The sequence below is a fragment of the Rhinolophus ferrumequinum genome, chromosome 17, assembly GCF_004115265.2.
Source record: "Rhinolophus ferrumequinum isolate MPI-CBG mRhiFer1 chromosome 17, mRhiFer1_v1.p, whole genome shotgun sequence".
NCBI classification, from domain to species: Eukaryota; Metazoa; Chordata; class Mammalia; order Chiroptera; family Rhinolophidae; genus Rhinolophus; species Rhinolophus ferrumequinum.
Window position 1 is genome coordinate 10951185 of NC_046300.1, and position 25042 is coordinate 10976226.

At 42.7% G+C, this 25042-nt stretch overlaps 1 protein-coding gene across 4 annotated transcripts in view; it reads right to left on the reverse strand.

Annotated features, from left to right (window-relative positions):
• Positions 1 to 863: 863 nt before the first annotated feature.
• SNRK (SNF related kinase) overlaps positions 864 to 25042 on the reverse strand; it is a 48187-nt gene continuing 24008 nt past the window's right edge. For all 4 annotated transcript variants that reach the window (XM_033132077.1, XM_033132076.1, XM_033132073.1 and 1 more), the window contains 4 exons: positions 15816 to 15957; positions 11084 to 11296; positions 8589 to 8723; positions 864 to 4719 (listed from right to left, as the gene is read on the reverse strand). In XM_033132077.1, the coding sequence (XP_032987968.1) occupies positions 3501 to 4719; positions 8589 to 8723; positions 11084 to 11296; positions 15816 to 15957 (1709 nt within the window). In that variant the 3' untranslated portion in view covers positions 864 to 3500. The remainder of the gene's footprint in view (positions 4720 to 8588; positions 8724 to 11083; positions 11297 to 15815; positions 15958 to 25042) is intronic.

Genomic DNA, 25042 nt, shown 5'->3' on the forward strand with positions numbered 1-25042 from the left:
ACTGGATGAGTGGTTGCCTGGGTCTGAGGCTGGGGTGGGGAGATGAAGAGAAAGAGAGAATGTGCTAACGGATATGATTTCTTTTTGGGTTTAGGTAATGGTTGCACAATTCTGAGACTATACTGAAACCATTGAGCTGTACAATTAAAATGGGTGAATTGTGTGGTATATGGATTACGTCGCAAAGCGTTCTTTTAAAATTAAGCATTGGATTTAGCACATGGAGGTCGTTGCTGACCTTGAGTAAAGCAGCTCAGTGCAGTGATAGCAACAACAGCCTGACTGGAAGGATACGAGCGAGTGGAGAAGAGGAATAGAGAAATGTGGCAATGCTAGGGAGAGAACACCACAAACATTTTTTAAAGATGGGGGAATAAAATCGTGTTTGTTTTGCTTGCTGTTAGGAGTGATCTAGTACAGAAGCCAAGGCCGATGGTGCAAGAGGAAAAAGAGAATGCCAAGTCCTTGTGGCGGTCTGACTTAGAGCTGTGAAGTCTCCAGGGGAAGTAAAGGCCCTCACCTTGGAATCTCACCACCAGGCGGAAGGCAGGGCAGGGCATGTGGATACACAGGAAGGCAGGGGGTAGAAATGGGAGCTTGTGGCAGTTCTAAGTGTTTCTGTTTATGCAATTATTAGGGAGCATGGTGACCAGCCGTGCGAGGAAAACAGATTAATTGGGGAAATAAAGTATAATTAATGGACTGTCCTGGGGCCCATCTGAGACTTGTGATCATGAGGTTAAAGCCAGAACAATCACAACTGTATTTTTCAGTCACTTGTGGCGATGCAGGGCACAGCATGTTTGGAAAGCTGGGACTATACCAAGCTGCACTCATGAGAAGAAACAGTACAGGGGACGCAGTTTATATTGCTGAACACCAATATGCCACTTTATTATTTGGATTTTTTTCCCCATTTGTCACATACCTGTCAATGTTTACACAGTGAAGAAAATCAATCAGCAGTGGAAGCAACTGACCAAATCAGCTGATAATTCTGTACCCTCTTAACACACATCAATTCTTACTTGATAGAAATAATCTTTAATTTGACTCAGTCTCACAGCTATTCTTAAAATAGGTGTCAAGATTGTCACATCTTTAAATACAGATAGAATTGTCATAAGTACATAATTTCATATATATATATATATACACACACATATATATGTATATATATATACACACACACATACAGAAAAATACAAGACTAATTGTTTTTTCACAATATTTAATGTACACACTACTGTAACTCTATGCAACTTCTGAAGACAGGCTAAGGGGTACAAGAAACTGTTTAGAGCAAGTAAGTAGTTTGGTCCAATATTACCGTAATGTAATGGTTATTTGCTCCCTCCCTTTTATGGGATGACAGACTATGACATACAACACATGCACAATCATTCACTTATGAACAAATAAGGAAGACACCACTCAGACTAACATTTGTCTACCCAGAGGGTCCGCCAACCACACACAACTAATAAGGCTATAGTACAGCTATGCAGCATAAACGGCCAACACTGCTGATCCTAAAGTGAGCACCATATATACATCTGAATATAAAAAACACCATTGAAAACCAAACGCATATGGGTTAGTTAAAAGGTGCCATTCCAAGGCTATACATAATCACAGGAAAAATTATTTACATTACTTGGAAAACAGCTGCAACAAAGAGTTTATTGCCAATGCCCTTTATAAACTTCTCTCCTACGTTTAATGCAGGTGTTACGCTCACTATCCACGTGAACCACACATCGTATTTCTGGCCCTTTATAAGATCCCTGCTCAAGAATTTCAAGCAAATATGTTCTATGGCTTCACCCACACGTCTATTCTCGTAGTTTTCAATTATAAATATCACAATGAACTAGAGCTGTAGCTTAAAACATATCTAGCCTAGGTCTAGAAAGTAAAGTAAGTATTTTAAGTATCATCTTTACTTAGCTTAGTAAGTGTACAGTGAAATTCAGAGTTCTGAGTAAAATATATGACTCCTAAAGTAGCAACATCAGAGTGTAGCTGGAGAAACCGTGACCCATGGAATGCCATCCTTTGGTGCTCTGCCCACCCTACGGACCAGGAGACTGTCGTCTCAGAGAGATGACTGGAGGCCGATGAGTGTGGGAGGGCCCCTGGGGCCTAGCCACATCCTATCACCAATGTCACTAAGCACTGCTTATAAGGGCACAGCATGAAAAAAGTAGCATGTGGCCCCTTCCAAAATCAGCAGTCTGCAACATACTATGTCCTACAGAGAAACTGCCACAAAGATGATTATCTGGTCAAAAGTAGTCTTTGTATAGGAATAATTTAAAGCAAGAGTTCTTTGATTATTGTTTTGGCAGGAAGGCAAAGTGACAAACACTTCCAGCAAAAAAAAAAAATAATAATAACAAAAAGCAAAGCAGGCTTTGTGCATTTTTATTTGCTGTATGTGAGAATTTTACCCTTTTATGTGCATTTTTTGATCAGCCAATTTTCAGAGCTAATTGAGCTAAAGGATGTAAAATGGAAATAACAAGAGACAACCTAATTACTCTTAAAAATCAAATCCATATACCTATATGGACTTTTTAAATCCATGGGGTTTTGACTTTGCCGACCTCTGTGTGTACCTTTGTTCCACGTGAGGCCCTATACTTTCTTCTGTCTACATGGTTTTAAAGGAAACCCTGTGCTGTGCCCTCCAGGAAGGAATTTACACCGAACTGCTCTGTGTTCTGTTAAACAGACACACACTAAGTAGACTTAAGACACCATCAGTTCACTTTATCACATTACAAAATTAGATTGTCTGCTTGTAATTTATCACTATAGGGGAAGCTGCCTTATAGATCTAAGTACTTTATCTCATCTATTACAAAACAAGAAAATCTTTTTCAGTTAAATTTTAAGCGCCCGAACTTTCTTCACACTATAGCTTAAGACAAACAGGTGTGGGTATGTTGAAATCACGGTTTTAAGGTTCTAGTGCAGACGCTGGCTGTCTGTTCCACACAGGCTTTGGGAGGCCGGCAGCGCACGTCCGCGGGCTCCAGGCTTGTGGGCATCACCACGTTATTGCTTTGGTTCTGTCTCAGACACCACAGAATGTGCCACGGAGCACGAGTTTCTGCATCACAGAAGGTCAGGACAGGAATTTAGATTTCTCACAAGGAAACAAAAGCACTTTTTCTCTCTAGGTTAAGTGCAGAACATCAAATTTCTAAGTGCTCCATTTCTACTGGGTTCCAAATACACATTTTAATTTCAGCCTGATCAGCCACATTAAAATGATGAATGTAAAAATTACACAATAGACTTTTCGGCGGGAAAAGTAGTATCTAGCAGCAGCATGCACAAAAACCATGCATTGTCACATCGCCAGGCGAACAAATGACAAAGTAATAAATAATTGCCCGCTTTAAAAGAGTAAAACCGGAAAGGAAACAGTGAAGTGAGCCGGTCTTCACCGCTCTGAGCAGGAAGCGTGCTGGCGGCCAGGAGGGCCGCAGTCAAATGACATGGCAGCAGCTGGCCTGGCTGGAGGCGCAGAGCAGCCCCTCCTTAGGGTTCCGCTGGATGTTCACAGAAATGGTCTTTTCACACAGAGGTAGCTGGAGCATGTTCGTTTTCAGGTTCTTGCTCTTTATCCGTTCTAAGTCACCGGCGCTGTCTGCCACGTGGTCAGAGAAAAACTTGATGCCGCCGACCGCCGCGGCAGGGCCCGCGTTCCCCGTGGAGTGGATGCACATTTTCCACGAGGACTTCTCCTGGACTTTCACACTGGAGAACGACAGGCCGCTCTGGGGATCGAGAATGTACTTGGCGCCCCCGTGGAGCTGGGAGCCCAAGCAGAGGCCCATGAGTTTCAGGCTCTGCACCAGCTCCCCGGCGCTGCGCGAGGCCAGCTGCGTGGAGTTGGCGGGGCCGGCGCAGCGGCGCGTGCTGCCCGACGTGCCCCCGGGGGTGCCGCCCGAGCCCCCCGAGGGGCTGCCCCCGCCCGCGCTGTTCTCGCCCGGGCTGGCCTTGTCCGCCCCGCCGCTGCCGTTGCTCGGCTTGCTCTGGCCGCCGCCGTCGCCCTCGCTGCCCGGCGGGCCCTCGCTGCTGTCCCGGCGGTGCCAGGAGTAGGTGAAGCCGCTGTCCTTATCGAGCCGCCGGCGGCTTTCCGAGTCGTCGTCGCTGGTCTCCGAGCTGCTGCAGCTGGAGCCGCGGCCCTGGCTCTTCCTGCGGTGGTAGCGTTTGTGCACGGTCCCCGGGGAAGCAATGTTCATCTTCAGCCGGCTGAGCTTGGGGGGCAGGTTCTCGCCCATGTCGAACTCGTCATCCGACTCCCCCTCCTCGAAGATCTGGTTGAGGACCGGGGCGCTCTTCCTGGACGTCAGGCGGTTGGTCACGGACGGCTTCCGGCGCAGAACCACTTGCGTTGACAGGGACACGGGCTTCTTGTCCTCCTCGTCTTCCTCTTCATCTTCTTCCACTCGGAACAGACACTTCCGCCCACTGGCCGTGGGTTTCAAGCTCGCGGGTGGCACCGTGGAGAGGGCGGGTCCAGCCAACTCGGGGAGGTCGTCTTTCTTGGCCGAGTCACAGAGGCCTTTGCTCCTGTGGCCGTTGAGGACATTGTCGGCAGCGCGAGCAGGAGGCTGAGGGACAGCCGCGTGGGACAAAGGCGTGGCCGTGAGGTCGTCCTCAAGGTCCTGCGGCACATCAATTTTGGTCGGCCACGACTGCCTGTGTAACGGACGGGAAAAGAAAAGCCATGGAATTATACGCAGACTTTGCCCAAGTGTATTGTATAAAACTTACTGGGACCGAATCTACAGACTTAAAAAGCCAAGAAAAAGACACGGCAGGCTTGCAAACCCATTGAACATCCTGCAAACACCCCCAAGGGCACCAGAGGGCGAATGGGCTGGGAAACGTGCTTCAGTCTGTGGCTGACTGGCCAAAAGGAGACCGCCCCACAGGTCAGAAAAGAGGCAAAGAGCGACTCCATCTCTTCTACACAACAGTTTATGCTACACAACAGAAAAACATGTTTTAAAGCACAAGGGCGTTTTCACCAAAGCCAAACCTGAACACCACACATGATCTGTGCCTTTGGGTCTTAGATCACAACCTCTGAAGGTGTATTATTGCTAATAAAATTCACCTGAAATTTTTAGTCCTCCAGCTATTACAGGATGGTGTAAAAAGGCTGGTGCTTACAAAAATAAATGGAAATAATTACATGGATTTAAATATGAGAATATTGGAATAAAGAGTCAGTGTACTGCCATACAAGAATCTCTTCTTCACCAATTAAAAAATGCACTAAGCTAAATATAAATATGTATTATTTTAAATGCTCATTCAAGAGTACTGGATAGAAAACCCCACTATTTTTTAAACTTTGATTGTATTCCCCAGTCTGGAGTCATCCAAGTAAAGGAACACTGGTTGGTAGCCAAAGAAAGAGACTTGAAAATGAGGTCTCTAGCCTGTTTTGAATAAACATCTTAGAATTCTCACCTGTCCGCTCTACCCAGGGGACTAGCAGATGCCAGAGACATTTAAAACAGCCACTTCCACTCCGGCATTTTCATTTCACACCAATTACCTATCCTAGAAATACAACCCAATAAATCTATAGCTTTATAAAACTCGTCGGAATTTATAAGCCATCTTTCCCTGGACTCAGAGCCTTACGCCGCTATTGAGGATGGAGTGGGTCCGTCTGCTATGGTCACTGCTCGGCATTATGGGAAAGCTGAGTGCTCAGTCATGGTTTTGAGGTCACTGTCTCACGGACAAGTCAACTGTCCTCCACCAACGCCACTGTACCACCTCCCCAGAGCCCTGTGGCCCTGAAAGCGGCGTACATGTTCCTTTCAGGCTGTTCCTGAAAGAGCAGCCACTGGAAACTCCCACCCAGCAAACCCGGGGAAGCCCTGGGGGGCAAGGAGGCAAGGTGCTGACAATGTGTCTGACCTAGCAGAGAGGCCGCCAGTCCATTCTAGAAGGACAGGGAGGGGCATGAATGTGGCGAAGCCTCTTCCCCCCACTCCCTTCCCCTCACCTCAAAGCCAAAAGCACCCTCAGAACTCAGCCCCGGAACCACCGCACTGCTACTGGTCACTCCATCAGCCACTTCTGAACTAATGGCTCTTATTTCCACAAGTAAATCAAACCGTTAAGCAGCTCACATCTACTGAGCACAGATCTGAGGCCAACGCTGTGCTACACCAAGTAAGTAAGCTGTATAAACACAACATGGTGAGAAAAGTGGCTTATTGTAACGAGAGAAGACTGCCGACAGGAATGATGTGTCACACTGACAACAGTTCACACCGACAGAACTTACCAGAGCAGCACTTGTGACAGCCTGATAGACTCATTCATTTAATCCCACAATTCCATGAGGCACATGCTATTATCCCCCTTGTCAAATGAACACATCAAAACACAGAGTATGTAATCTGCCCAGGGTCATGCAGGCTTGATGACAGTGACATCTAGGTTGGATTCCGTGGTCCCTAACTGTCCAGGGCAGTGGCTGCTCTCTGCCACCTGCGAAGCCCACTGAATGAACGTCTGCGGTCAGGCCGTGGTTCTCCTCACTCCTAAGCTGTCTGAGAGGAGGCGGCCACTGAGCCTCTCCATATTGAGGTCAGCTCCCCAGGGGACTTTGCAGGCCTCTTCTAACAGAAAGACTATACCACGTTTTCTTCCCACACTGGCAAGAACCGAAGAATGTATCCATGCTCTGTAGCTGGCTCTGCCTGGCTTGACCCGAACACCTGTCCCTGCAGAACTAACTATGCTGGTTTAGATAGCAGTCTCCAGACTCAGCCCAGGTTTCTACATCCCAGGTCACTCTGACCACAAGGCATACTTAGCAACAGAACCAAGTGAGGCCCAGGGTTTGACATTAAAGTCACAGTGACACAGAGAGAAGGTGAGTAAGCAGACACCCACCACCGGCCAGTGGGCCCTGGGCCCCAGGAGGAAGAGAGACCTTCCAGCATCTCCACTCCAGAGTCCCCAGGAGGGTGGAAGGAAAACTGTACAGAAACTCTGATACTTCTTTACAGCTACAGCTGACTTCATAACTTCTAGACAAAAGTAAAACCAATTTAACTCAGTTACACATTTCATCCCTTTTCGAATGACTTCTGTTTTGTTTTACTGAACAGAAAACAGCTCAAATCCAAATATCCCCTTCTCCAAAAGATGGGGTGGCCCGAGTGTGGGGACTGCTCTGAGGTTGTGCTTTCACACTAGAAGGCTGCGGTCAGGACGAGGTTGACGCAACCCTCCCAATGTCACGCTCATGGTTTGTCCCACACTCGCGTGTCCCCTGGCTCCCTGGGGCCCAGTCCTTTTCCAAGCAGACACCAGACAGCATGCCTAGTTTTCATTACAGAAGAATACATCCAGGATATAAATGAAGTCACTAAACTCAGGTTCTGGTTCTGTACTTCTCACTCTTTATTCTTTTGGCCCATTCGTCTGTCTTCTCTGTCGCTCCAGCCTAAGCAGCAACCTACACACAGCAAGCTGACTGCAAGTAATTTAAAATCCAACGGTTTTCTTCCTCTTTGAAATAGTAATTATTATATATTCACACACGTAGATTCATGTATAGTTGGATATAGAAGTAGGGAATTATTCAGAATCAGCGGCATCCTTCAGTTTTTGAATCACTATGGTTCCAAGGGCTACTTTATCTGAATGAATAGATACACATATGAATTCCAAATAAAGCTCATGATGACGTAAAAAAAAACCAACAACAAAAAAAACACCCCTTCTTATTATGCTTTGATTTTAAATGGAAAGCTAATATGACAGAAGAAAAAGAAACTGGGAAGGTGGAGGGAGAGGACAGGCAGTGGGGGAGGGAGAGTTCAGGAAACGAAGGGCAGGGAAGGAAAGAATAGGGGAGAGCACGCTCAGCACCTTACGGAAGACATAATGGTAGAGAAACACTCCTAAGGACAGCAAACCCCAGGAGCCCTGGGGGAAGTACTTCAAAGGTAGGAATTCACTTATCCCTCCGCACAACCCCAGGGCAGACAGTATCATTACTCCCATTTCACAGATCAGGAAATTGAGCCCCAGAGAGGTTAAGAAACCTCCCAAGGTCAAGCAGCTAACAAATCAACCAGCTGATCTGACTATCAAAATCCCTGAAATCCTGAGATAACATTATGGTACAAAAAAGCCCTATTATATTTAAAAATTATTTAAAATAGCTGAGGGAAAATTTGGCCTTGTTCCTAGGATGAAAAAACAAGAACACATTACCACATGTCAGGCCTGAAAGTTTAATGAGACACACACCCTGGCTTCAGGCTACTTCTCCAAACACGTTTTTCAGGGCAGGCCAGCTGCCACAGCCCTCTCCCCCCTGAGCCCAGAAGGGGCAGACGTCCTTGGTGACAAAGGACCCAAGACCCAGTGCACATGGCGAGTCCATGCGTGGCCTCTCCAACGAGGCCATCATCCCCGTTACACCACCCACAGAGCTAGCAAGGATTAATAAAAATAAAAAAATTTTAAAGTTCACTATTTCAAAACGTTAACTTACTAAAATCAGTGAAGATTTTTTTTCTCACCTAAACTGGGCCTTGATATTGCTGGGGCTTGCAGATCTGGTTTGTATTTCTTTCTCTTGCTTTTCCCTCAGGATCCTTTCAGCAAGCAAGAAGTAAGTGGCTGTGATGTGGTTGTACCTGTTAGTTTCCAGGGCTCTGAGGAAAGTAAGGGAGAGTGAATGTGAGTCACAGCAGCAGGTTTGTTTTTCACAAGCAGGGCTGAGTTTTTTTAAAAAGTACAAGCAAATGAAATCCAGTTGACTTGGAATCTTTATAATTATGGAAGAATGCAAACAAGGGGGGAAAACAGCTAGTAGTTATTTAAATCACTCTTGAAATTCTAAAAAAACCACTACATAAAGCAGTTCAATTAATAAGAAAAATCCAAAATGCTGATGGCAGTTGAGCTGGATGGCAGTTTTAGATGCGTAAAAAGTAATGAAGCTTCCAAGAAGGTACACATTATCTGAAAATGTAATGTATGATAAAGTGTTTATTAAGCTGGCTTACCCGCTTCCGTTAGAAGTATGAAATAAGTGCCATGAATGTGCACTGAAACATAGTATCAATCCAAAAAATTAGGAAGTTTTTACTTTTAACCTTGGCATTTATTGGAATTTTAGACATCAATGCATTATTAAGGTAATTGAGAGCATGTCATTAGAATCTTCTATGAATAAAATCAATGTATTCACTCATCCATTTCAGAAGTAAATGCTCTCTGAGTACCTAGTCTACCTGGGCACCGGCTGGCTGGCAAGGTCCTGGGTACAACACCCTCGGGCACACGGCCCGGCCTGCTCTCCTGCAGCTGGCCTTTCGTGGGACTAGCATGAAAGGATCCACGAGGCCTAGAAATACATAACGAGCCTTTTCCGGAACTTTCTGTAGTTAGTGAGAATATACAAAGACCACTTAGGAAAGAAGCAATGACAGGGATCATTTTTCACAAAATGTACAGATGCCCACGGCTCATGGGGGCAGGGTGGGCCCAATGCAAACCAACAAACTTGTGTCTCTGGACGCAGCCGTCACCCTCGGAAAGAGCTGCTGCTCAAAATGAAGACCTGCCAACAGCTGGGGGGACAGAAACTCAGGTGTCCCAGCTCCTGCTTCACTCAGGGCACGCGCTCACTATCGGACAGGTACGTGGAATCAGCTGAGCCATTTAAATCATGGCTTCTTTGGGAGTTATAACTGAACTTACATGGATTAAATAGCTCTATGTGACCCATGGCAGGTACTTCCTTATTTAAGCTAAGAACATCAGGTCAATTCAGGGAAATAAAAATAGGCCTTTACCCAGTCAAAAATGAAATCATTTCCTACATTCAAGTGAGTGTCCTTGGGCGGAACAGCAAGTGGGCCGCTCTTCCTGTTCGTTTGTGTCATTTACATAGTTGTGGGTCAATCTGTACAAACTCCTAATGCACTTAATTAGAAACCTATAGAAATCTGTACTTCAACCAAAATTATGATCCTGGGTTTATTTTTAAAATCTTTCTTTCCATGTTCTAAAAACAACCTAAAGACATGTGTCCTTTATCCAGACACCGCCCCTTACAAACCAGACCGTCCAGGGCCATGTGTGACAGTCCCACAGGCTGCGGAGGTCTGTGAGTCCAGCCTGGAGCTTCCTCCTCCCCGAGGTCAGGCAACTGGGTCAGCTCACTCAGCCGTGCCGAGGGGCTCCTCTGATGGGAACCCCTTTCTTGTACCTCCATTACACCCAACTGTTTCATTCAACAGGTTAAATAACTTTTGACTTTTCCTTTGTGGAAATGCTTCAGATTTTCATAGAAAGGACCTCTTACAGAAATGAATCATTGCTTTTTAAAAAAGCAATTGCATCTTTATGTAATCCTTAATTCCAAACTTCCTAGGTTATTTTTAAAAACTTCTTAGGTTATGAAATCCTCCTTTGGTGTTAAAGGACTTAGTGAACAACTTGCGTATCTGGGGTCCCAGGGTGTGGCAGGAGGGGCTCTTCAGGACCAGAGCCAACACTTCCGGCTTTGTGGTCACGTGGTCTCTTACGGCTACTCCGACACTGCGGCACAATGCAGCCACGGGCAAAACATAAAGGATCGGGCGTGGCTGTGGCCGCTGCCACTTCCTCACGTAATGTGTGCCGGGCCCCATCAGCCAGCCCGATTTAGAGGACGTGAGGGGCTGCCGCGCTCTTTCTGCTCACGGTGCGAGCCCATGGGAGACACGGGAATGGAGAGGGTACTGGACAAAGCAGGCTGCTCCAACCCACCGTCTAGGAAGGAGGGCCCCAGCCTCCATGACACCACCCCACAATGGTTTCCTTGTGCATTAGTGTAAAACTAAAACCATAAAAACAACAAAAAGTATGAGCCAGGCACTGGGCCAGGAACTCCACAGAGATAAATGACATAAGCCCTGCCAACTGGGCTCTCCATCCATGACACAGTGTCCAAGGCCTTGGCAGGGACAGAGGGGGCCCATTCCAAGAAGCCCCAGCCCTGGCCCTGCACGGGGTGCCGACGTACTCGACGATGGCGTCCCGATCCGCTATGTCCCCGAGCACCATGCGCTGAATGATGCTGTTGTGCTCCTCCTCCGAGAGGTTCTTGTAGGACACCAGGGGGATGTTGTACTTTGTGGCCGGGGAAGGGTCCACGCCCTGAAGCCAGGGATGCTTTTCAATCTCTTCTAAAGAAGCCCTTCTCTTGGGATCTCTCTGGAGCATCCGTGTGATCAGGCTGGAAAAGAAGTGAAACCCATGGTTAAAGCAAACTGCTGGCAGGGCGATTAGGAATGCTGCAGAACCGTATTAATCCAAGCTGCTCCGTGCACCACCCATTTCACTAGGTTCACTTGTGATGGTGGTCGGGCAGATGGAAATAAAGAAAAGTCAGTGCCATCAGATTCATAAAATAAAAAATCACAACTTCTAGATATACTGAGAAGCCAAACACACAAATACAGTTTCCTATCATCTAGAATTAACTCTACACATCAGTATCTGTCTTTGAATTAACTGTGGCTTAGGGGCATACCTGAACCAGAATCAAAGATCAGCAATGACTTACAGAATACAGTGCATGAGTCAACTTGTTTCAGGAGGAATAAATAACCCTCCTGATGAAAACAACCAAAATGCCGTATATTTTTAGACATATATTTTGTTTAAAGGCATTGTGTTGGCAAAATAAGGAAGGAAGGAAAGAGGGCAGGCAGGAAGAAATAAAGGAAGGAAGGGAATAAGGAAGGAGGAAAGGGAGGTCAGCAGGTAAAAATGGAGTAAAAGCAGGACTGAGGAGGCAGTGACATAGGTGGCCTTTGGCCTGACCATTTCTGCTCTGGTTTTGAAGGCTACACTGAGTGCATGAAAGAGAATATAATGTGTAGGGCCTATTGAAGGTGGGGAGTACAACTAGAGTCCTGGCAAAGAGCTGTGACCCCAGCTTCAGTGTGAGGGTGAATGACAAATGAGAACCAAATCTACTGCTAATAATGTCCAGAAGGAAACTTTCAGGCTGGAAGGACCCCTGGGCAACTAGTACAGAAGTAAACGCAAACCCTTCCTATAGGAACTTAAAAGAACTCCCCATGTAGTATTACAAGGAATAAGCCTTCACAGAGAGAAGGGAAAAAAAAAAAAGAGCAATGGAAACAAGGTACCATTAGCAAGAACTGAAAAACATGACAGCAAAATCAGAAAGCAGAGACTTCAAACACTGAAATTTTCAGACACAGCGTATATAATTGCATTAAAAATGTTTAAGACAACGAAGAAGCTTAAAAATACTATCGGGGAATAAAAAATCACAAATAGGGCTTCTAAAAGTGAAAAATAATAATTTTAAATAAAAAAATCATGGGCCAATTTTAAAAATTAGACATAAAGAAAATTAATGAATTGGCAGATAAAGAATCAAGAAAAAACCCTGCAATGCTGGACTAAGAGTCAGAAAATATGAAAAATGTTAAAAGACGAGGAGGATAGAGTGAAAATACCAACACATCTAGTTGAATTCGAAGAGGGAATCAGCAAATAAGGAAGACACTGTATTTGAAAAGATACTGGCTGAGAATTTTCCAAATTCATCTCAGAACGCAAATCCTGAACCAGGAAGCCTAACTTATCATAAGCAGAATAAACAGAAGCTCTTAAAAGCAGCCTGGGAAAAAAAGATCACTTATGCTGAACAACAATAAGATGCACAACTGACTTTTCAACAGCAACAAGAGGTGTCAGATGATAGTGGAATAATATCTGCAGTTAATTACCTGAGAGAAAATACTGTCAACCCAGAATTCTATACTCAATGAAACTGTCATTCAAGAGCATATGTGAGACAAAGACATTGTCAAGTAAAAACTGAGAAAGTTGTTCACCAACAGATGCTCATCAAAAAAAGTTCTAAAGGATGTAATTTTGGCAGAAGAATGTGATCCCATCTAGAAGGATAAACAAAGTTCTTATCAAACATCTGAGTAATTCTAAACAATTTTTTACTATATAAATGATAATACTGTCTAATTTATGGAGTTAAAAAAGATTACTAAAATATTGAATGATGAAGTGTTGTAAAGATTTTCTGTTGTTTAGGAAGAGAATAAAGGAATAGCTAGATTTTATTAAATTAAGTATACAAAGATGTATGTGTGTATTAAAATAGAGAAAGGAAAATCGCTAAAATAATTGATTACAACTTCCAAGCTAGGTGAGGGGAGCAAGTCAAATAAGGAGAAAAATAAAAACCTCCATCAATCCCAAAGGACAGGATAAAAAAAAAAAAAAAAAAAAAAAGGTAGGACAAATACAAAGCATATAAAAAGATGGCATATATATTTACATTTATTAGTGAACAGAATAAATATAAATGGAATTAACTCTCCAATTAAAAGACAGAAATGCTCAGATGGGATTAAAGAAAAACCCAGTTCCCAGTTGTTAAAAAAAAGATGTACTTAAACCAAGACAATTAAAGGCTTAAAGTAAAAAAATGGAAAATTACACAGCACATGCATGGTAACCAAAAGATTAACTGAAACTAGGTAACACAGATTGACTTTAAGGCAAAAAGCCTTAGAGATAAATAGTAATACAAACGTTCAATTCACCTGGAAGAAACAAGTTTTCAACTTGTTTGTACCAAAATAACATTCAAAACAAAACCTGACAGATCTCCAAGAATAAAATAATAAATCCACCATCACAGTGGAAGAGTATCTCAGTAAGTATTTGATCAAACAATCCAAAAACTCAGAAAGGATGTAAGTAATTTTGAACAGCATAATTAACAAGCTTGATCTTTAGGGTTTATATAGAACTCTGACCTCAACAATTGGAGAAAATATACATGCTTTTCCAGAACAAAAGGATTATTTACAAAAATTGGCTCCATGCTAGGCCATGAGCGGGCTTTAACAATTTGGAAAAAAATATAGCACCATATAGACTATATTATATTCTTGGATCACAATGCAAGCAAGTTAGAAATGAGTAACAAAGCTAATTAGAAAAACTAGTTAAAGATTTAAAACACGCCTCAAAAACTCATGGGCCAAATAAACCAAAGAAACTAGAAAATCTACTCAGAACTGAATAATAACAAAAGGACTAAAGTAAAAGTTAGTGGGATGCAGCAGAAATGGTACTAGAAAGCAATTTATAGCCTTAACTATCACATTAGAAGAGGAAAATTTGGGAGCTGAGTGTCCAACATAACATAAAGGAAAAAAAACAAAAGAATTAGCTCACCAAACAGGTAGGAGGAAATAATACAGACAAGAAAAAAGAATATTAGTAACATAAAACAAAAAATATAACAGTAAATTAATAAAGACAAAGGTAGTTCTTTGAAAGATTAATAAAATTAACAAACCTCAGGCTAGGCTGATCAAGACAAAACTAAGAGAAGGCAAAAACGCTCAATATTGGAATGAAAAAAGAGCAATGTCCCCACTGATCTACCGACTTTAAAAATATATTTAGAAGACATTACAAATACTTGAGGCCAATAAATTTGAAAATTTAGATAAAATGAACGAGTTCCTTAAAAAACACAATTTAGCAAAATCAACACAAGAAAAAGTAGAGAAGTGAATGGGCCTATGATTATCAAAGATAATTCCTCCAGGAGGGAGACACAGAGAAGGCTTCTCTTTCTTATGCTGGATACGAGTACACAGGTGTTCATTTTATTACACACACATTTTAATCATTCTTTTGGATGATATATGTCAATATAAAAATAAGTCTGTCTTAGTTTTTCAGTAGGAACTATGGAGATACTCCTTGACTTACAAACACCTGACATGCACACACCATATGCCCACAGACAGCAGCCCTGCTACCTGGGGTGGAGAAGAATAAGGGCATAAACATCATCAATATTCATATCGAGTGCTTCCAATGGGCTAGGGACCGAGCTAAGAGTTTTAAATACACTAATCCATTTAATTTTCACAATAACCCTAAAAGGTAGGTTCTACCGTTCTCACATCATTAGAAGGAGAAGCCAGTCTTGGAAACCAGAGTTCGAAAACCTAGATTCTTAACTAGTATCTATCTAGCACATGGCCTAAGACAGGGCACTGCCTGGTGAAAAGATTCCTCAGGCTGTTAGACTGGCAGCCGATGGGAGAAACTCAAAACTGTTACTACAGCAAAATCCTTTAAGTGGCAGCTATAATCTCAGCTGAGCTTATTGAAAAATATCACCCAGAACGTCAATGAAATACTGAACTTCCAACAGTTCCTTTATTCCATTCCCGTATTTCTCACTACACACAGAACTTTATATTCCAAATAATCAACCTGAGTGTACTTTTGGTTGCTGGCTTCCCAGAGTCACATAAACCAAAACAGAGCTCTTCAGTCAACTGGGGGGAGGGGTTTGCAAATAAAATTGTGAGACGCACCATGTAAATCCTAAAATGGTGTGCTGATGGTCTATTTCAGAAAAGAAAATGCCCTAACTTGTCTCTGGAACTTAAAATAATTCCAGGTGGTCGTGCTGTTTGCAAATGCACAGAGTTCTGCTGCTGATTTCTTCAAGCGAAAGTAGCCAGCACTCCTGGAGACTGAAGAGGCATGTAATAGGTTTCAGGAAAACTGGCATATTTAAGAAAAGGAATACATTCTGTACTCTTAATATTAAATTTCAAATCACGTTCTGGCGTTAACTCCCCAAACCACAAAACACTAGATATATTAAGTTCAAAAGTTAAAATGAACCCAGATACTACATGCTTTTTGTTCTTACTTACTCTTTACACTCTTTGGACACGTGGGATGGCACAGTGTATTTACAATCCATGATCATCGTCAACGTTTCACTGTCGTTGGCCTCTTGAAAGGGCGGCTGCCCACACACCAACATGAAAAGGATCACTCCCAGACTCCATATATCTATAAATCAAAGACGTACTGTTAAATATTGGACTCGTTAGAAAACCAAAACCAGTTGAGTAAAAGCAGACTAACAATATTAGTTTATGTTTAACAATCCAAAGCATTTTTATCTCAAAGTAAAAAGATCTAAGGAAGAAAAGCCTCAATAAGGCAGAGAAGGATTCTGTCCTATTTACTGTTTTTTACTCATTTAAGGCCCAAGCAAGTGCCAGGCACAGAGCAAATGGTCAATAAGAGTTCAATGAAGAGATGAATTCATTCATTTGTTAATGGCAAGAGCATCAGCCGGGAGTTCCGTATTCAGGTTCCCAAACCGATGGACACACAACGGCTGTGTTTCCCATTACATCACACACCAGTGATACAACTGCTGTGTTTCCCCGAAAATAAGACCAGGTCTTATCTTTTGCTCCAAAAGATGCATTAGGGCTTATGTTCAGGGGATGTCCTCCTGAAAAACCTGCTAGGGATTATTTTCCTGTTAGGTCTGATTTTCGGGGAAACACGGTAAGACATTAATACTCTGCCTACGGTCACAATTATCTCAGTTGTTCTTTACCTCATCCTGGTGAGGTAACCAGATCACACAACTCATGGTCATTTTATAGATGAGAAAATCGAAGCTCAAAGAGGGGAGAAATATTCCTGGGCTGTCAATAAGGAAAAAAGACTGGTTGTGTATTATTTGAGAGGAAAGAACTAGGACCAAAGGTGTCAGCAACCAGGAGGCACACTTTGGCTTAAAAACAGCAGGCGCTACTTAATAAAGCTGTTAAAACCCTGAAAAAGGTACTAAGTTTCCCGTCACTGTACGTATTCCAGCAAAGGCTGGGCAACCATCTGTCTGATACTCTGCATAAGGCACTGACTATAGGTCTGGACTAGTTGACATCTGAAGGGCCTGCCAACTCTAGCATTAGACTAACTCCTATAACAACAAATAGCCCCTTACTTCTTGCCTTTAAATAAAAAGCAAAGCCCTCAACTGGATGGGAAAATGATGTTTTTTCAGATGAAAAAAGGATGAATCCTTTTAGGACGGGCATCATGTAAATTCATTCAAAAAACTAAAGTATAGACATGATTATATAAACATTCATATTAGAAGAGAGAAATTCAAGAAGGTTTCTAGAACACAAAAGGAGAATGGAGGGCAGGCCATGTGGCCTTTGTCACCACATCTCAACTGCTGTTTCCATTTAAGCTTAAACCAAAATAATGTAGGTTCCATGTTATTTTCCAAGAGAATTAAAACTTGTCAATAAAATACCTTTTCCTTGGCCCAAACTATACAAAGAGGGTAATAAAGGCAAAAAAAACCCAAAAGCTATACACACTGTGATTTTTTTTATATGTACAATAAATTTTACTAAGGATGCTCCAATGGAAATTAGTGAAGCAGATGGAAAAATCTATTAACATTAAAACATTTATAGAATGAGAATGAAAGGGACCTAAGGACCATTCAGTCCAAACCCTTGGGTCTGCGGTGTCCCTAAGAGGTCTGCCTGGCATTGCTTGGCAGATACATGAGTTATTGGACCTACAGCTCCAGGACAGTGAGCTGGCTCAGGACTCCACTCCACTGATTGACCCACATTTCTTTACCTTGACCTTGGAATCCAGAGGGCCATCCCCATTCAAAGTCAAACACTCTGACTAATGGTGACTAGTGACACAGCTGTGTAACTATCCAGTGAAAAGAATTTATTACCCCAATGCTAGTGGTACCTTATTAAGATTTGTAAAGGAAATTTATATAGGTTGATGTTTAACTCAAACCCTTTCTGTACAACTTGAACTTGCTATTTTTGATCACCTGCCCCAACTCTAAAGCCACCAGTCTGAACAAGTGGCAATTACAATTATCCTTTTAATGAACGTGTCCCTCATTTTACAAAACAATTATATTCTAGAAATTAACTATAAAGTAAACCCATCTTTCACTTGGAATTTCACCAAGTTTTTGTTTATAATATATACTTGGCAATTTCCTTCACAAAGAAGGGCAGATTTTTAAATGGCTTATAAAAACATCCATAAACAAAAATCAGGACAGTCAAAATAAAAATTTTCTTCAGTTGTTATAATATTAACAATGTCTAATGATACTACCATACCCAAACCTAACCATTAATACATACATATTTGAGATACAATCAATTCATACATTTTCGCACAAATCCTACAAAAACAATTTTTATAAAATGAGTTTGGTTACATTATTTCTTCTACCATCTCAGACTTCAACTGTGGATACACTAGTCGGTTTTTTATTTTTTCTTTATGCTAAACTGGAGATGATATCTGACAGTGCAATTACACAAAACTGGTATTTTAAAATTATAATGAATAATATAAGTATCAACTAATGATTACCCAATACCCCAATTCTCATTTGGTTAAAGAAAACTTTCTTTTTCTGTTAAATATTAACCTCAACAGCTACTAGGCAGTCCAACTATTTGGAAATGTTCTCTTCAGGATCATTTGCCCAAGCAAACCAACACAGTCTACTTGTTAGGAAGTGATGCATGATTAGAAGAATAAAAATGAAAAACAACATAAATATACACAGACACACAGTTTCCAGTTAGGGCTCAAATCATTTCTGAACATGGAAATGTTTAAAATTTGGGAAACTTGGGAATACAATGCTATCCCAAGTAGTTTGCAAAGTGAAATGACATAATTGGAAGCATTTACACTATAGGAGAACGGCAGTGTAACTAAGGGGACAAAGTTTCAGAAAGGGCAACTGATCCCCTCAGCGAAATAACATGATTTTTCAGGGGACTATTTGTTCCATTTCCTTATTTTCCAGACTTTTTCTCTTCTTTCTCTACTTTTTGTCTTTGAATCATTTTATTTTTTCACCCTAAGGGCCAAAGGAAAGAGCTAAAAACAGTCACGAAAGAAACACAAAGTAGTATGACTAAGTTATTTAAAAACGTGTCCCTCATCTTTCAAATGGGAATAGCGACCGCAATGTACTTCCTCTTAAAGCTGCTGTGGACATTAAAAGCATTGTGAGCGAATCCATGCGAAGTCCTCAGGACAGAAGCCAGCACACAGCTTTCCTAGGAGGCGGCTGCTGCTGCCCCACTCTCGGTCCCCTGTGCCAGGCACTGTTCTAGGCACCAGCGAACACAGAGAGGTGAGGGTGTCACCCTTACAGGGCTCCAGTTCACCGTGAGAAACAGACAGTGGGTAACAGAAACGGAAAGGAGGTGAGTTCAAGAAGGCACAAAACCACCACAGAGAAGAAAAACTCACAGAGATGGGGGAGAGGAATAAGAAAGGCCTCTTAGTAACACAGATTAAAAAAAAAAAAAGTGATGATTCAGGACTGGGCTCTCCATGACTAGATACCTGGTATTACAGGATCAAGAATGTTATCAAGAAGGATTATCTATTATATAATAGGGGAGGGAGGTGGTACTTGTCTTAATAAAAATTCCTTTTAGTGAATATTTTTAATGACCTTTTCCCATTTAAAAAAACCAACAAACAAAAACAAAGAAAAAACAACTTGCTAATAAAACTACAAACTCCCAAGGTCCAGCGCATGGCCTCAGCTTGAGATCCTAGGACCACAAGGGACCCACCAAGTCTGTTATGGGGGACAGAGGAGAGGAGTAGTGAGGGGAAAGAAACAGCACTGAACAGGGCTTTACATTACTTTCATTTTTTTGAAATGTTAATAGAATTGTCTATTCATATTAAAGGTACACAGGTAAATAAACATCAATCATCTGAAAAATCAAAATGTTGATACTATTTTAAGCATATTTTGAGTTTTAGACCTATCTATAGGCCTTTGGTTAATAAAAAATGGAAAAATAAAATATTAATACCGTTCCTTTGGTTAAAAAAAAATAATCTTCTAACTCATGGAACTGTGGGAAGGGTTGGAAAGCTAATGAAGTCTGGTTAGTATACAGCTGGGAGTTATTGTTCCCCCTTCCCGGCTCTCAAGCTGGCTGGAAGTAAGATCTCAGAGATGAGCACTGAAGTCTCCGTGGCTACCATGCAGCAGGCCCATTTATCACGATGCAATTGAATCACGCTACTTCTAGTATTGGCGGGGGAGCTTGTACTACAAAGTTCATTTTAGGCAGGCTAACAAAAGATCAAAATGAAAACAAAACAATAAAGGAACAACACACTAATGACTGATTTCAGAAAAAGCAATTGTCAAAAGAGGGTGGGGAGAATGTCATGACTACTGAGAGGTTTTCTAAAAACTCATTTCTGAAGGGAATTATCTAGACAGCAAAAGAAAGAACAGGGATTACCACGTACCGTGTTTTCCCAAAAATGAGACCTAGCCAGACCATCAGCTCTAATGCATCTTTTGGAGCAAAAATTAATATAAGACCCAGTATTATATTATATTATTATTCTTTATATTATATTATATTAGACCCGGTCTTATAGTATAATAAGACCGGGTCTTATATTAATTTTTACTCCAAAAGACGCATTAGAGCTGATGGTCCGACTAGGTCTTAATTTGGGGGAAACGCGGTCATAAAAATGGGAAGACCAGAAGAAAGGCTTTAGGTAGAAACCTCTATTCTTGTCTCTGGCTTTTTTCATCAGTGTAGCCATGAGTCATAAAGGCAGCAGTAAGAATAGAACGTTCTAAAAGCACTACAGTGAAGTGGGGACCAACATCTTTTACCACAGCACTTACAACCGGCAGGATTTATGCAACCACTTTGCAGTTCCAATTGTGGTCACCAGCAAAACTGACAACATGACCCAGTACTAACGTACACGGCAGTGCTTTCTTAGAATAGCAAGGACTGTCACAGAAGTGTGGAGGCCCCGGGAGCTCCCTAAGGAAACCCAGGACCTTTGTCCTTTTCTGACACTCAGAAACCGCTGCCGATGGTCCCCTGGGTGAGCTCCTCACCTGCATTCAAACCACCCAGAGCTCTAAAGCTTCTTTCTCGCTCCTAACAAGACTAGTGATTGGTTCTAAGGGACATGACTCGAGACCACTGTGAAAGTAACAAAGTGTCAGGTCATTTGGAGCAATGAAGAATTTGGGCAAGTCCGTGTTTTAAGACATCTAAATTATTCCTGGTTTTATCAGCACGTGATTTAGAAGCAAAGTTTTATTATTCAACAAGGAATTATTTCTTCTCTTAAAAAATAAATAAAGAATGAATGCCATCACATCTATTTCAAAACCTTTCTTTCCCAGGCCTGAATTCGTTCAAATGCTAACCGCTCCATGGGGACTTGAACAATCAATCAATGCTGCCCAGACTAGCTACCGTCTTTGACCCAAACCCGTGTTCTCGCGGGGTCACTGGCACCTCCACCCAACCAAAACTTAGGAGACACCCCAGACTCTGTGCTCCTGGGTCCTCCGACTTCCAGGCCAGCAGCGCCTGCAATTCCATCACGTGCTTAGACTCCTCAGAGGCGCCCATGACCCTCAACGTCCCGAGGTCTCCCCACTGCCCCCCTGCCTGCGAGCAGGGCCACCTGGTGACCCGCAGCAACACAAAGAGCTGGAATTCCAGCTCCTCTCCTGTCCTCCTCCATTACACACAGCTTTCCAGGATGCAGAGTAAGCCCCTCCACGAGGTAGTGCCGCCAGACAGAAGTTTGCTGAATGGAGTGAACTTGAAACTAAGGAGAAAGCAGCGCGTCTGCACACACTGGGCAGGGCCCTGCAAAGGCAGCTGTGGCGGAGGGGAGGGCCCAGGGGCAGCTGGTGGTCATTCATGTCCTTCCAAAAAAAGTTAGGAGGGAAAGGCGAGGAAGAAGTGCTCGGAGTGAATGTGAGAGAGTGTAAGAGTGTGTGTGTGTCTGTGTGTGGGGGGGCGATCAGTGAAGACAAGCTGCAGTTTGTTTTAGTCATTTGTTTAAGGTCTTGTGCAAACTTGTTTTTCAAGTCAAAAGAAAACAGGAAACAGTTAAAGGAGTCAGAAGGTTATCGATCACACCCTGTGGGACTGCACACGCTCACAGAAACCCACAGCAGAGAAGAAGACACCCTTGCAACTCAGCATTCTCTCACAAATCACTTCACACATCAGATTTGGCACCAATCAGGAAGTGACCTTGACAGATGAGGAGGGAAAGATACGCCAAGCAAAACATGACAGTTGTGCGATTTCCTCCAGGAGACCTGGGTTCAAATTCTACCCTGGCCATTTAATCAGCTCCGTGTTCTTGGCCAAGCTACCTGGTTTGTGTGCACCTTCGTTCTCTCTGCGATAACCGCAGGCAGCACCACTTAATCTGGTAATTTCTGAGAGGGTGCCTGGGCAAAGAGTGCTACATGCAGCAGTGCAGAGATGCAAGGATTGATAAAAACCATGACCTCTGAGCACAGGAGAGAGCCTGGCAGGGACAAGCAAAAGGGATTTTATACTTTTTATTCAATATACTTCTGTATATTTGAATTATCTTACAAGAGCATTCATTTATTGTGAAAAACGTAATTAAAAATTAGCTGCACTTATCAGAATACAATGATGTGGACATACTTTAACTAAATAAGCAGAAAGGTCTTTATAGGAATGTAAAAGGTAATTTTAAAAAGCCTGGACATGTCCTCTACTCACTGAGACACAGGTAATTCTCAACCTGTGGTCTGGGGACACTTGGCTCGGCCACGTTCCCTTCAGGGATTCAGAGACCAACCTCTTCACAGCATGAACAGCTACAGCAGGAATTATTTTAATTGTAATTTTTTTAGCACAAATAACTTCCTTCAATGATTTGGAAAACTCAAATAGTAAACTCACTGATGTTTCAGAAAAATCCCTAACAGTCTTATAAAATGTGATGAAGGGACAAAAAAAGGGGCAGGGTTATGGGGCCACAGACATTTGGGGTAAACCTCAGTTTTCCTGGTGTCATCACAACATGACAGTGTCTAAGGAGGGGTAAGGTTCAGCCACAAATTCGTAGCTTTCCCCAATTAGATCTTTAAAAAAAAATACCTTGTGACACAGGGCTTCCTGGTGGTCCATCGCACACCTCTGAAACTGTATCTCTGCATCTCTTTGAAGAGAGGAAGTACAGCTTTCCTCGGACTCATGGTGAGTCTAGAACTCATTAAATATACATACAGAAGCCAAGAAAAAGGAAGTACTATGTGAACTAGGAGACCAAGTAGAGCCAGGAGGGCGACCACCATTAAACTTCGTAAAGAAGTTTAGAAGAATGTCCATTTTCATTTCTGTAGTTCATCTCTGTTATATTTATTCATTTAAATAAACATTAACAGCCTGTCGTATTTACCAAGCCATGAGGATGGGACACAGATAAGATATAAACAAACACACAGTGCCCTCTCTCAAGGACCTCACTATTGAGCAAGGGGGACAAGCGAGCCATCTGGAGTATGCAAAGCTTGGCATCCCCCCATCCAATTCCAAAGGGACAGTCAACCAGGGCATGTACCCTCTGCATTTCATCAGCCTCTTTTTTTAGCCATCTACATACAACTCCTCCATTATTTTTATCCAACCACTTTTGCGCCTACTCTGTGCCCGGCTTTGTCCCATGCGCCAGAAACTAATACTATATCTACGAAAAGGGTCTCACTCCAGTCTTGTTTTCCTACTCAGACAGTGCCACAGACGCTGAAGCCCTACAATTTTTTCCTTAGGTTCCAGGGTTTAAAATAATTCTGAATTAATATTTTAAACTATTAAATGAGGCACTGTTTTACACTATACTGGATATGATTTTAAATACATCACTATAAGGCTAATAAATCAAGGTAAATTAGGTAAGTCGGTGTTTTCCAAAGACAAAGCTCGTCATACAGAAAATGGGCTACATAGAATGATGAGAATAAGAAATATAGGAACAGCGAAGGACGTGGATCTGGACTCAGTTGTCATGAAGCCCCAGCCCCATGGTACAGTCTCCGCTGATGAACTTGGCTGAGCTGTGTGGCGCCCTGTTCTGCGTCTGCTCTCCACCTTTCTCCCCCAAAGTCAACATGACCACGTGACAATCGACTGCCAGAAGCCACGGCCTACAAAGAGGTAAACCACACTCTGGATGTTAATGTGATTGTTTCCCAAGCTGCCATTCGGGGAGTCACGGTCATAACTCCAGGATCTTACATGCAACTTCCTGACGTGATGGGACAGGGTCTCACCAGAACAGACCTGCCACTGACTGGTGCCAGGTCCACCTCAGAGTGTGCACCCACAGTCGGTAAGCCCGGTGCCCGGTATGCACGGCAGACATTCTTCCACAGTTCTTAAAAACACAACAACTTCACTTGCCCGTTCGGAGTCCGTGCAGATATGTGTCATCTGACTAACAGGATTCCAAATTTATTGTGTTCAACTTGGTTCCGACGACTGATTTTTTGTTTTGAGAACCAAACTCTTCAGTAGGTTTATGTTTCTCCACCCCACCCCTCACAAAAAAAACAAGCTTAAAGAAATACCCAAGCAGATGTGATGTTTTCGACTCCCTAAATGTTTCCTATACTACAACCTGCAGTGAACAGAAGTGGTTTCAGTTTCTGTACGCATTTCTGTATTAAAATAGTTACTGTTGGGGTGGTCTGAAAAGCTTTTCTGAAGATCCAAGAAACTAACCAGTTATGAAATACCAGGACTTTCATTTTTCTTTTATCTAACATTAAACACACAGACACACAGAGACAAGTATCTACTTTAGAAGTTAACCTATTCCCTAAATACAAATAACCTAACGTTCTGAAAGTTAAAGACAACTAAAAACGCGTGGGAGAAAAACATACGAGCAAAGGTCCTGGCCTGCACTTCCTCCCCCTTTTCCCACGGCAGCCAACATTTCAGAACATTTCAGAAATTCTCCCGAGGACGAATTTCCACAGCCGAAGAAAGCACCTCAGAAGGAAAACAGGCTGTGATCCTTAAACTGGCAGCCAGGGCACCACAGAAACATAAGCCGTCCTGTGATGTCTCCAGGAGAGGACGAGCCGAGACTCCCAGCTGCCTACGGCCGCGGATCTGGCCGCTGGCGCGATGCTCGGTACTTCCTGTGTATTCATTCACCTAATCCCTACAACCACCCTAAAGGCAGAAACTATTACTGTCCCCAT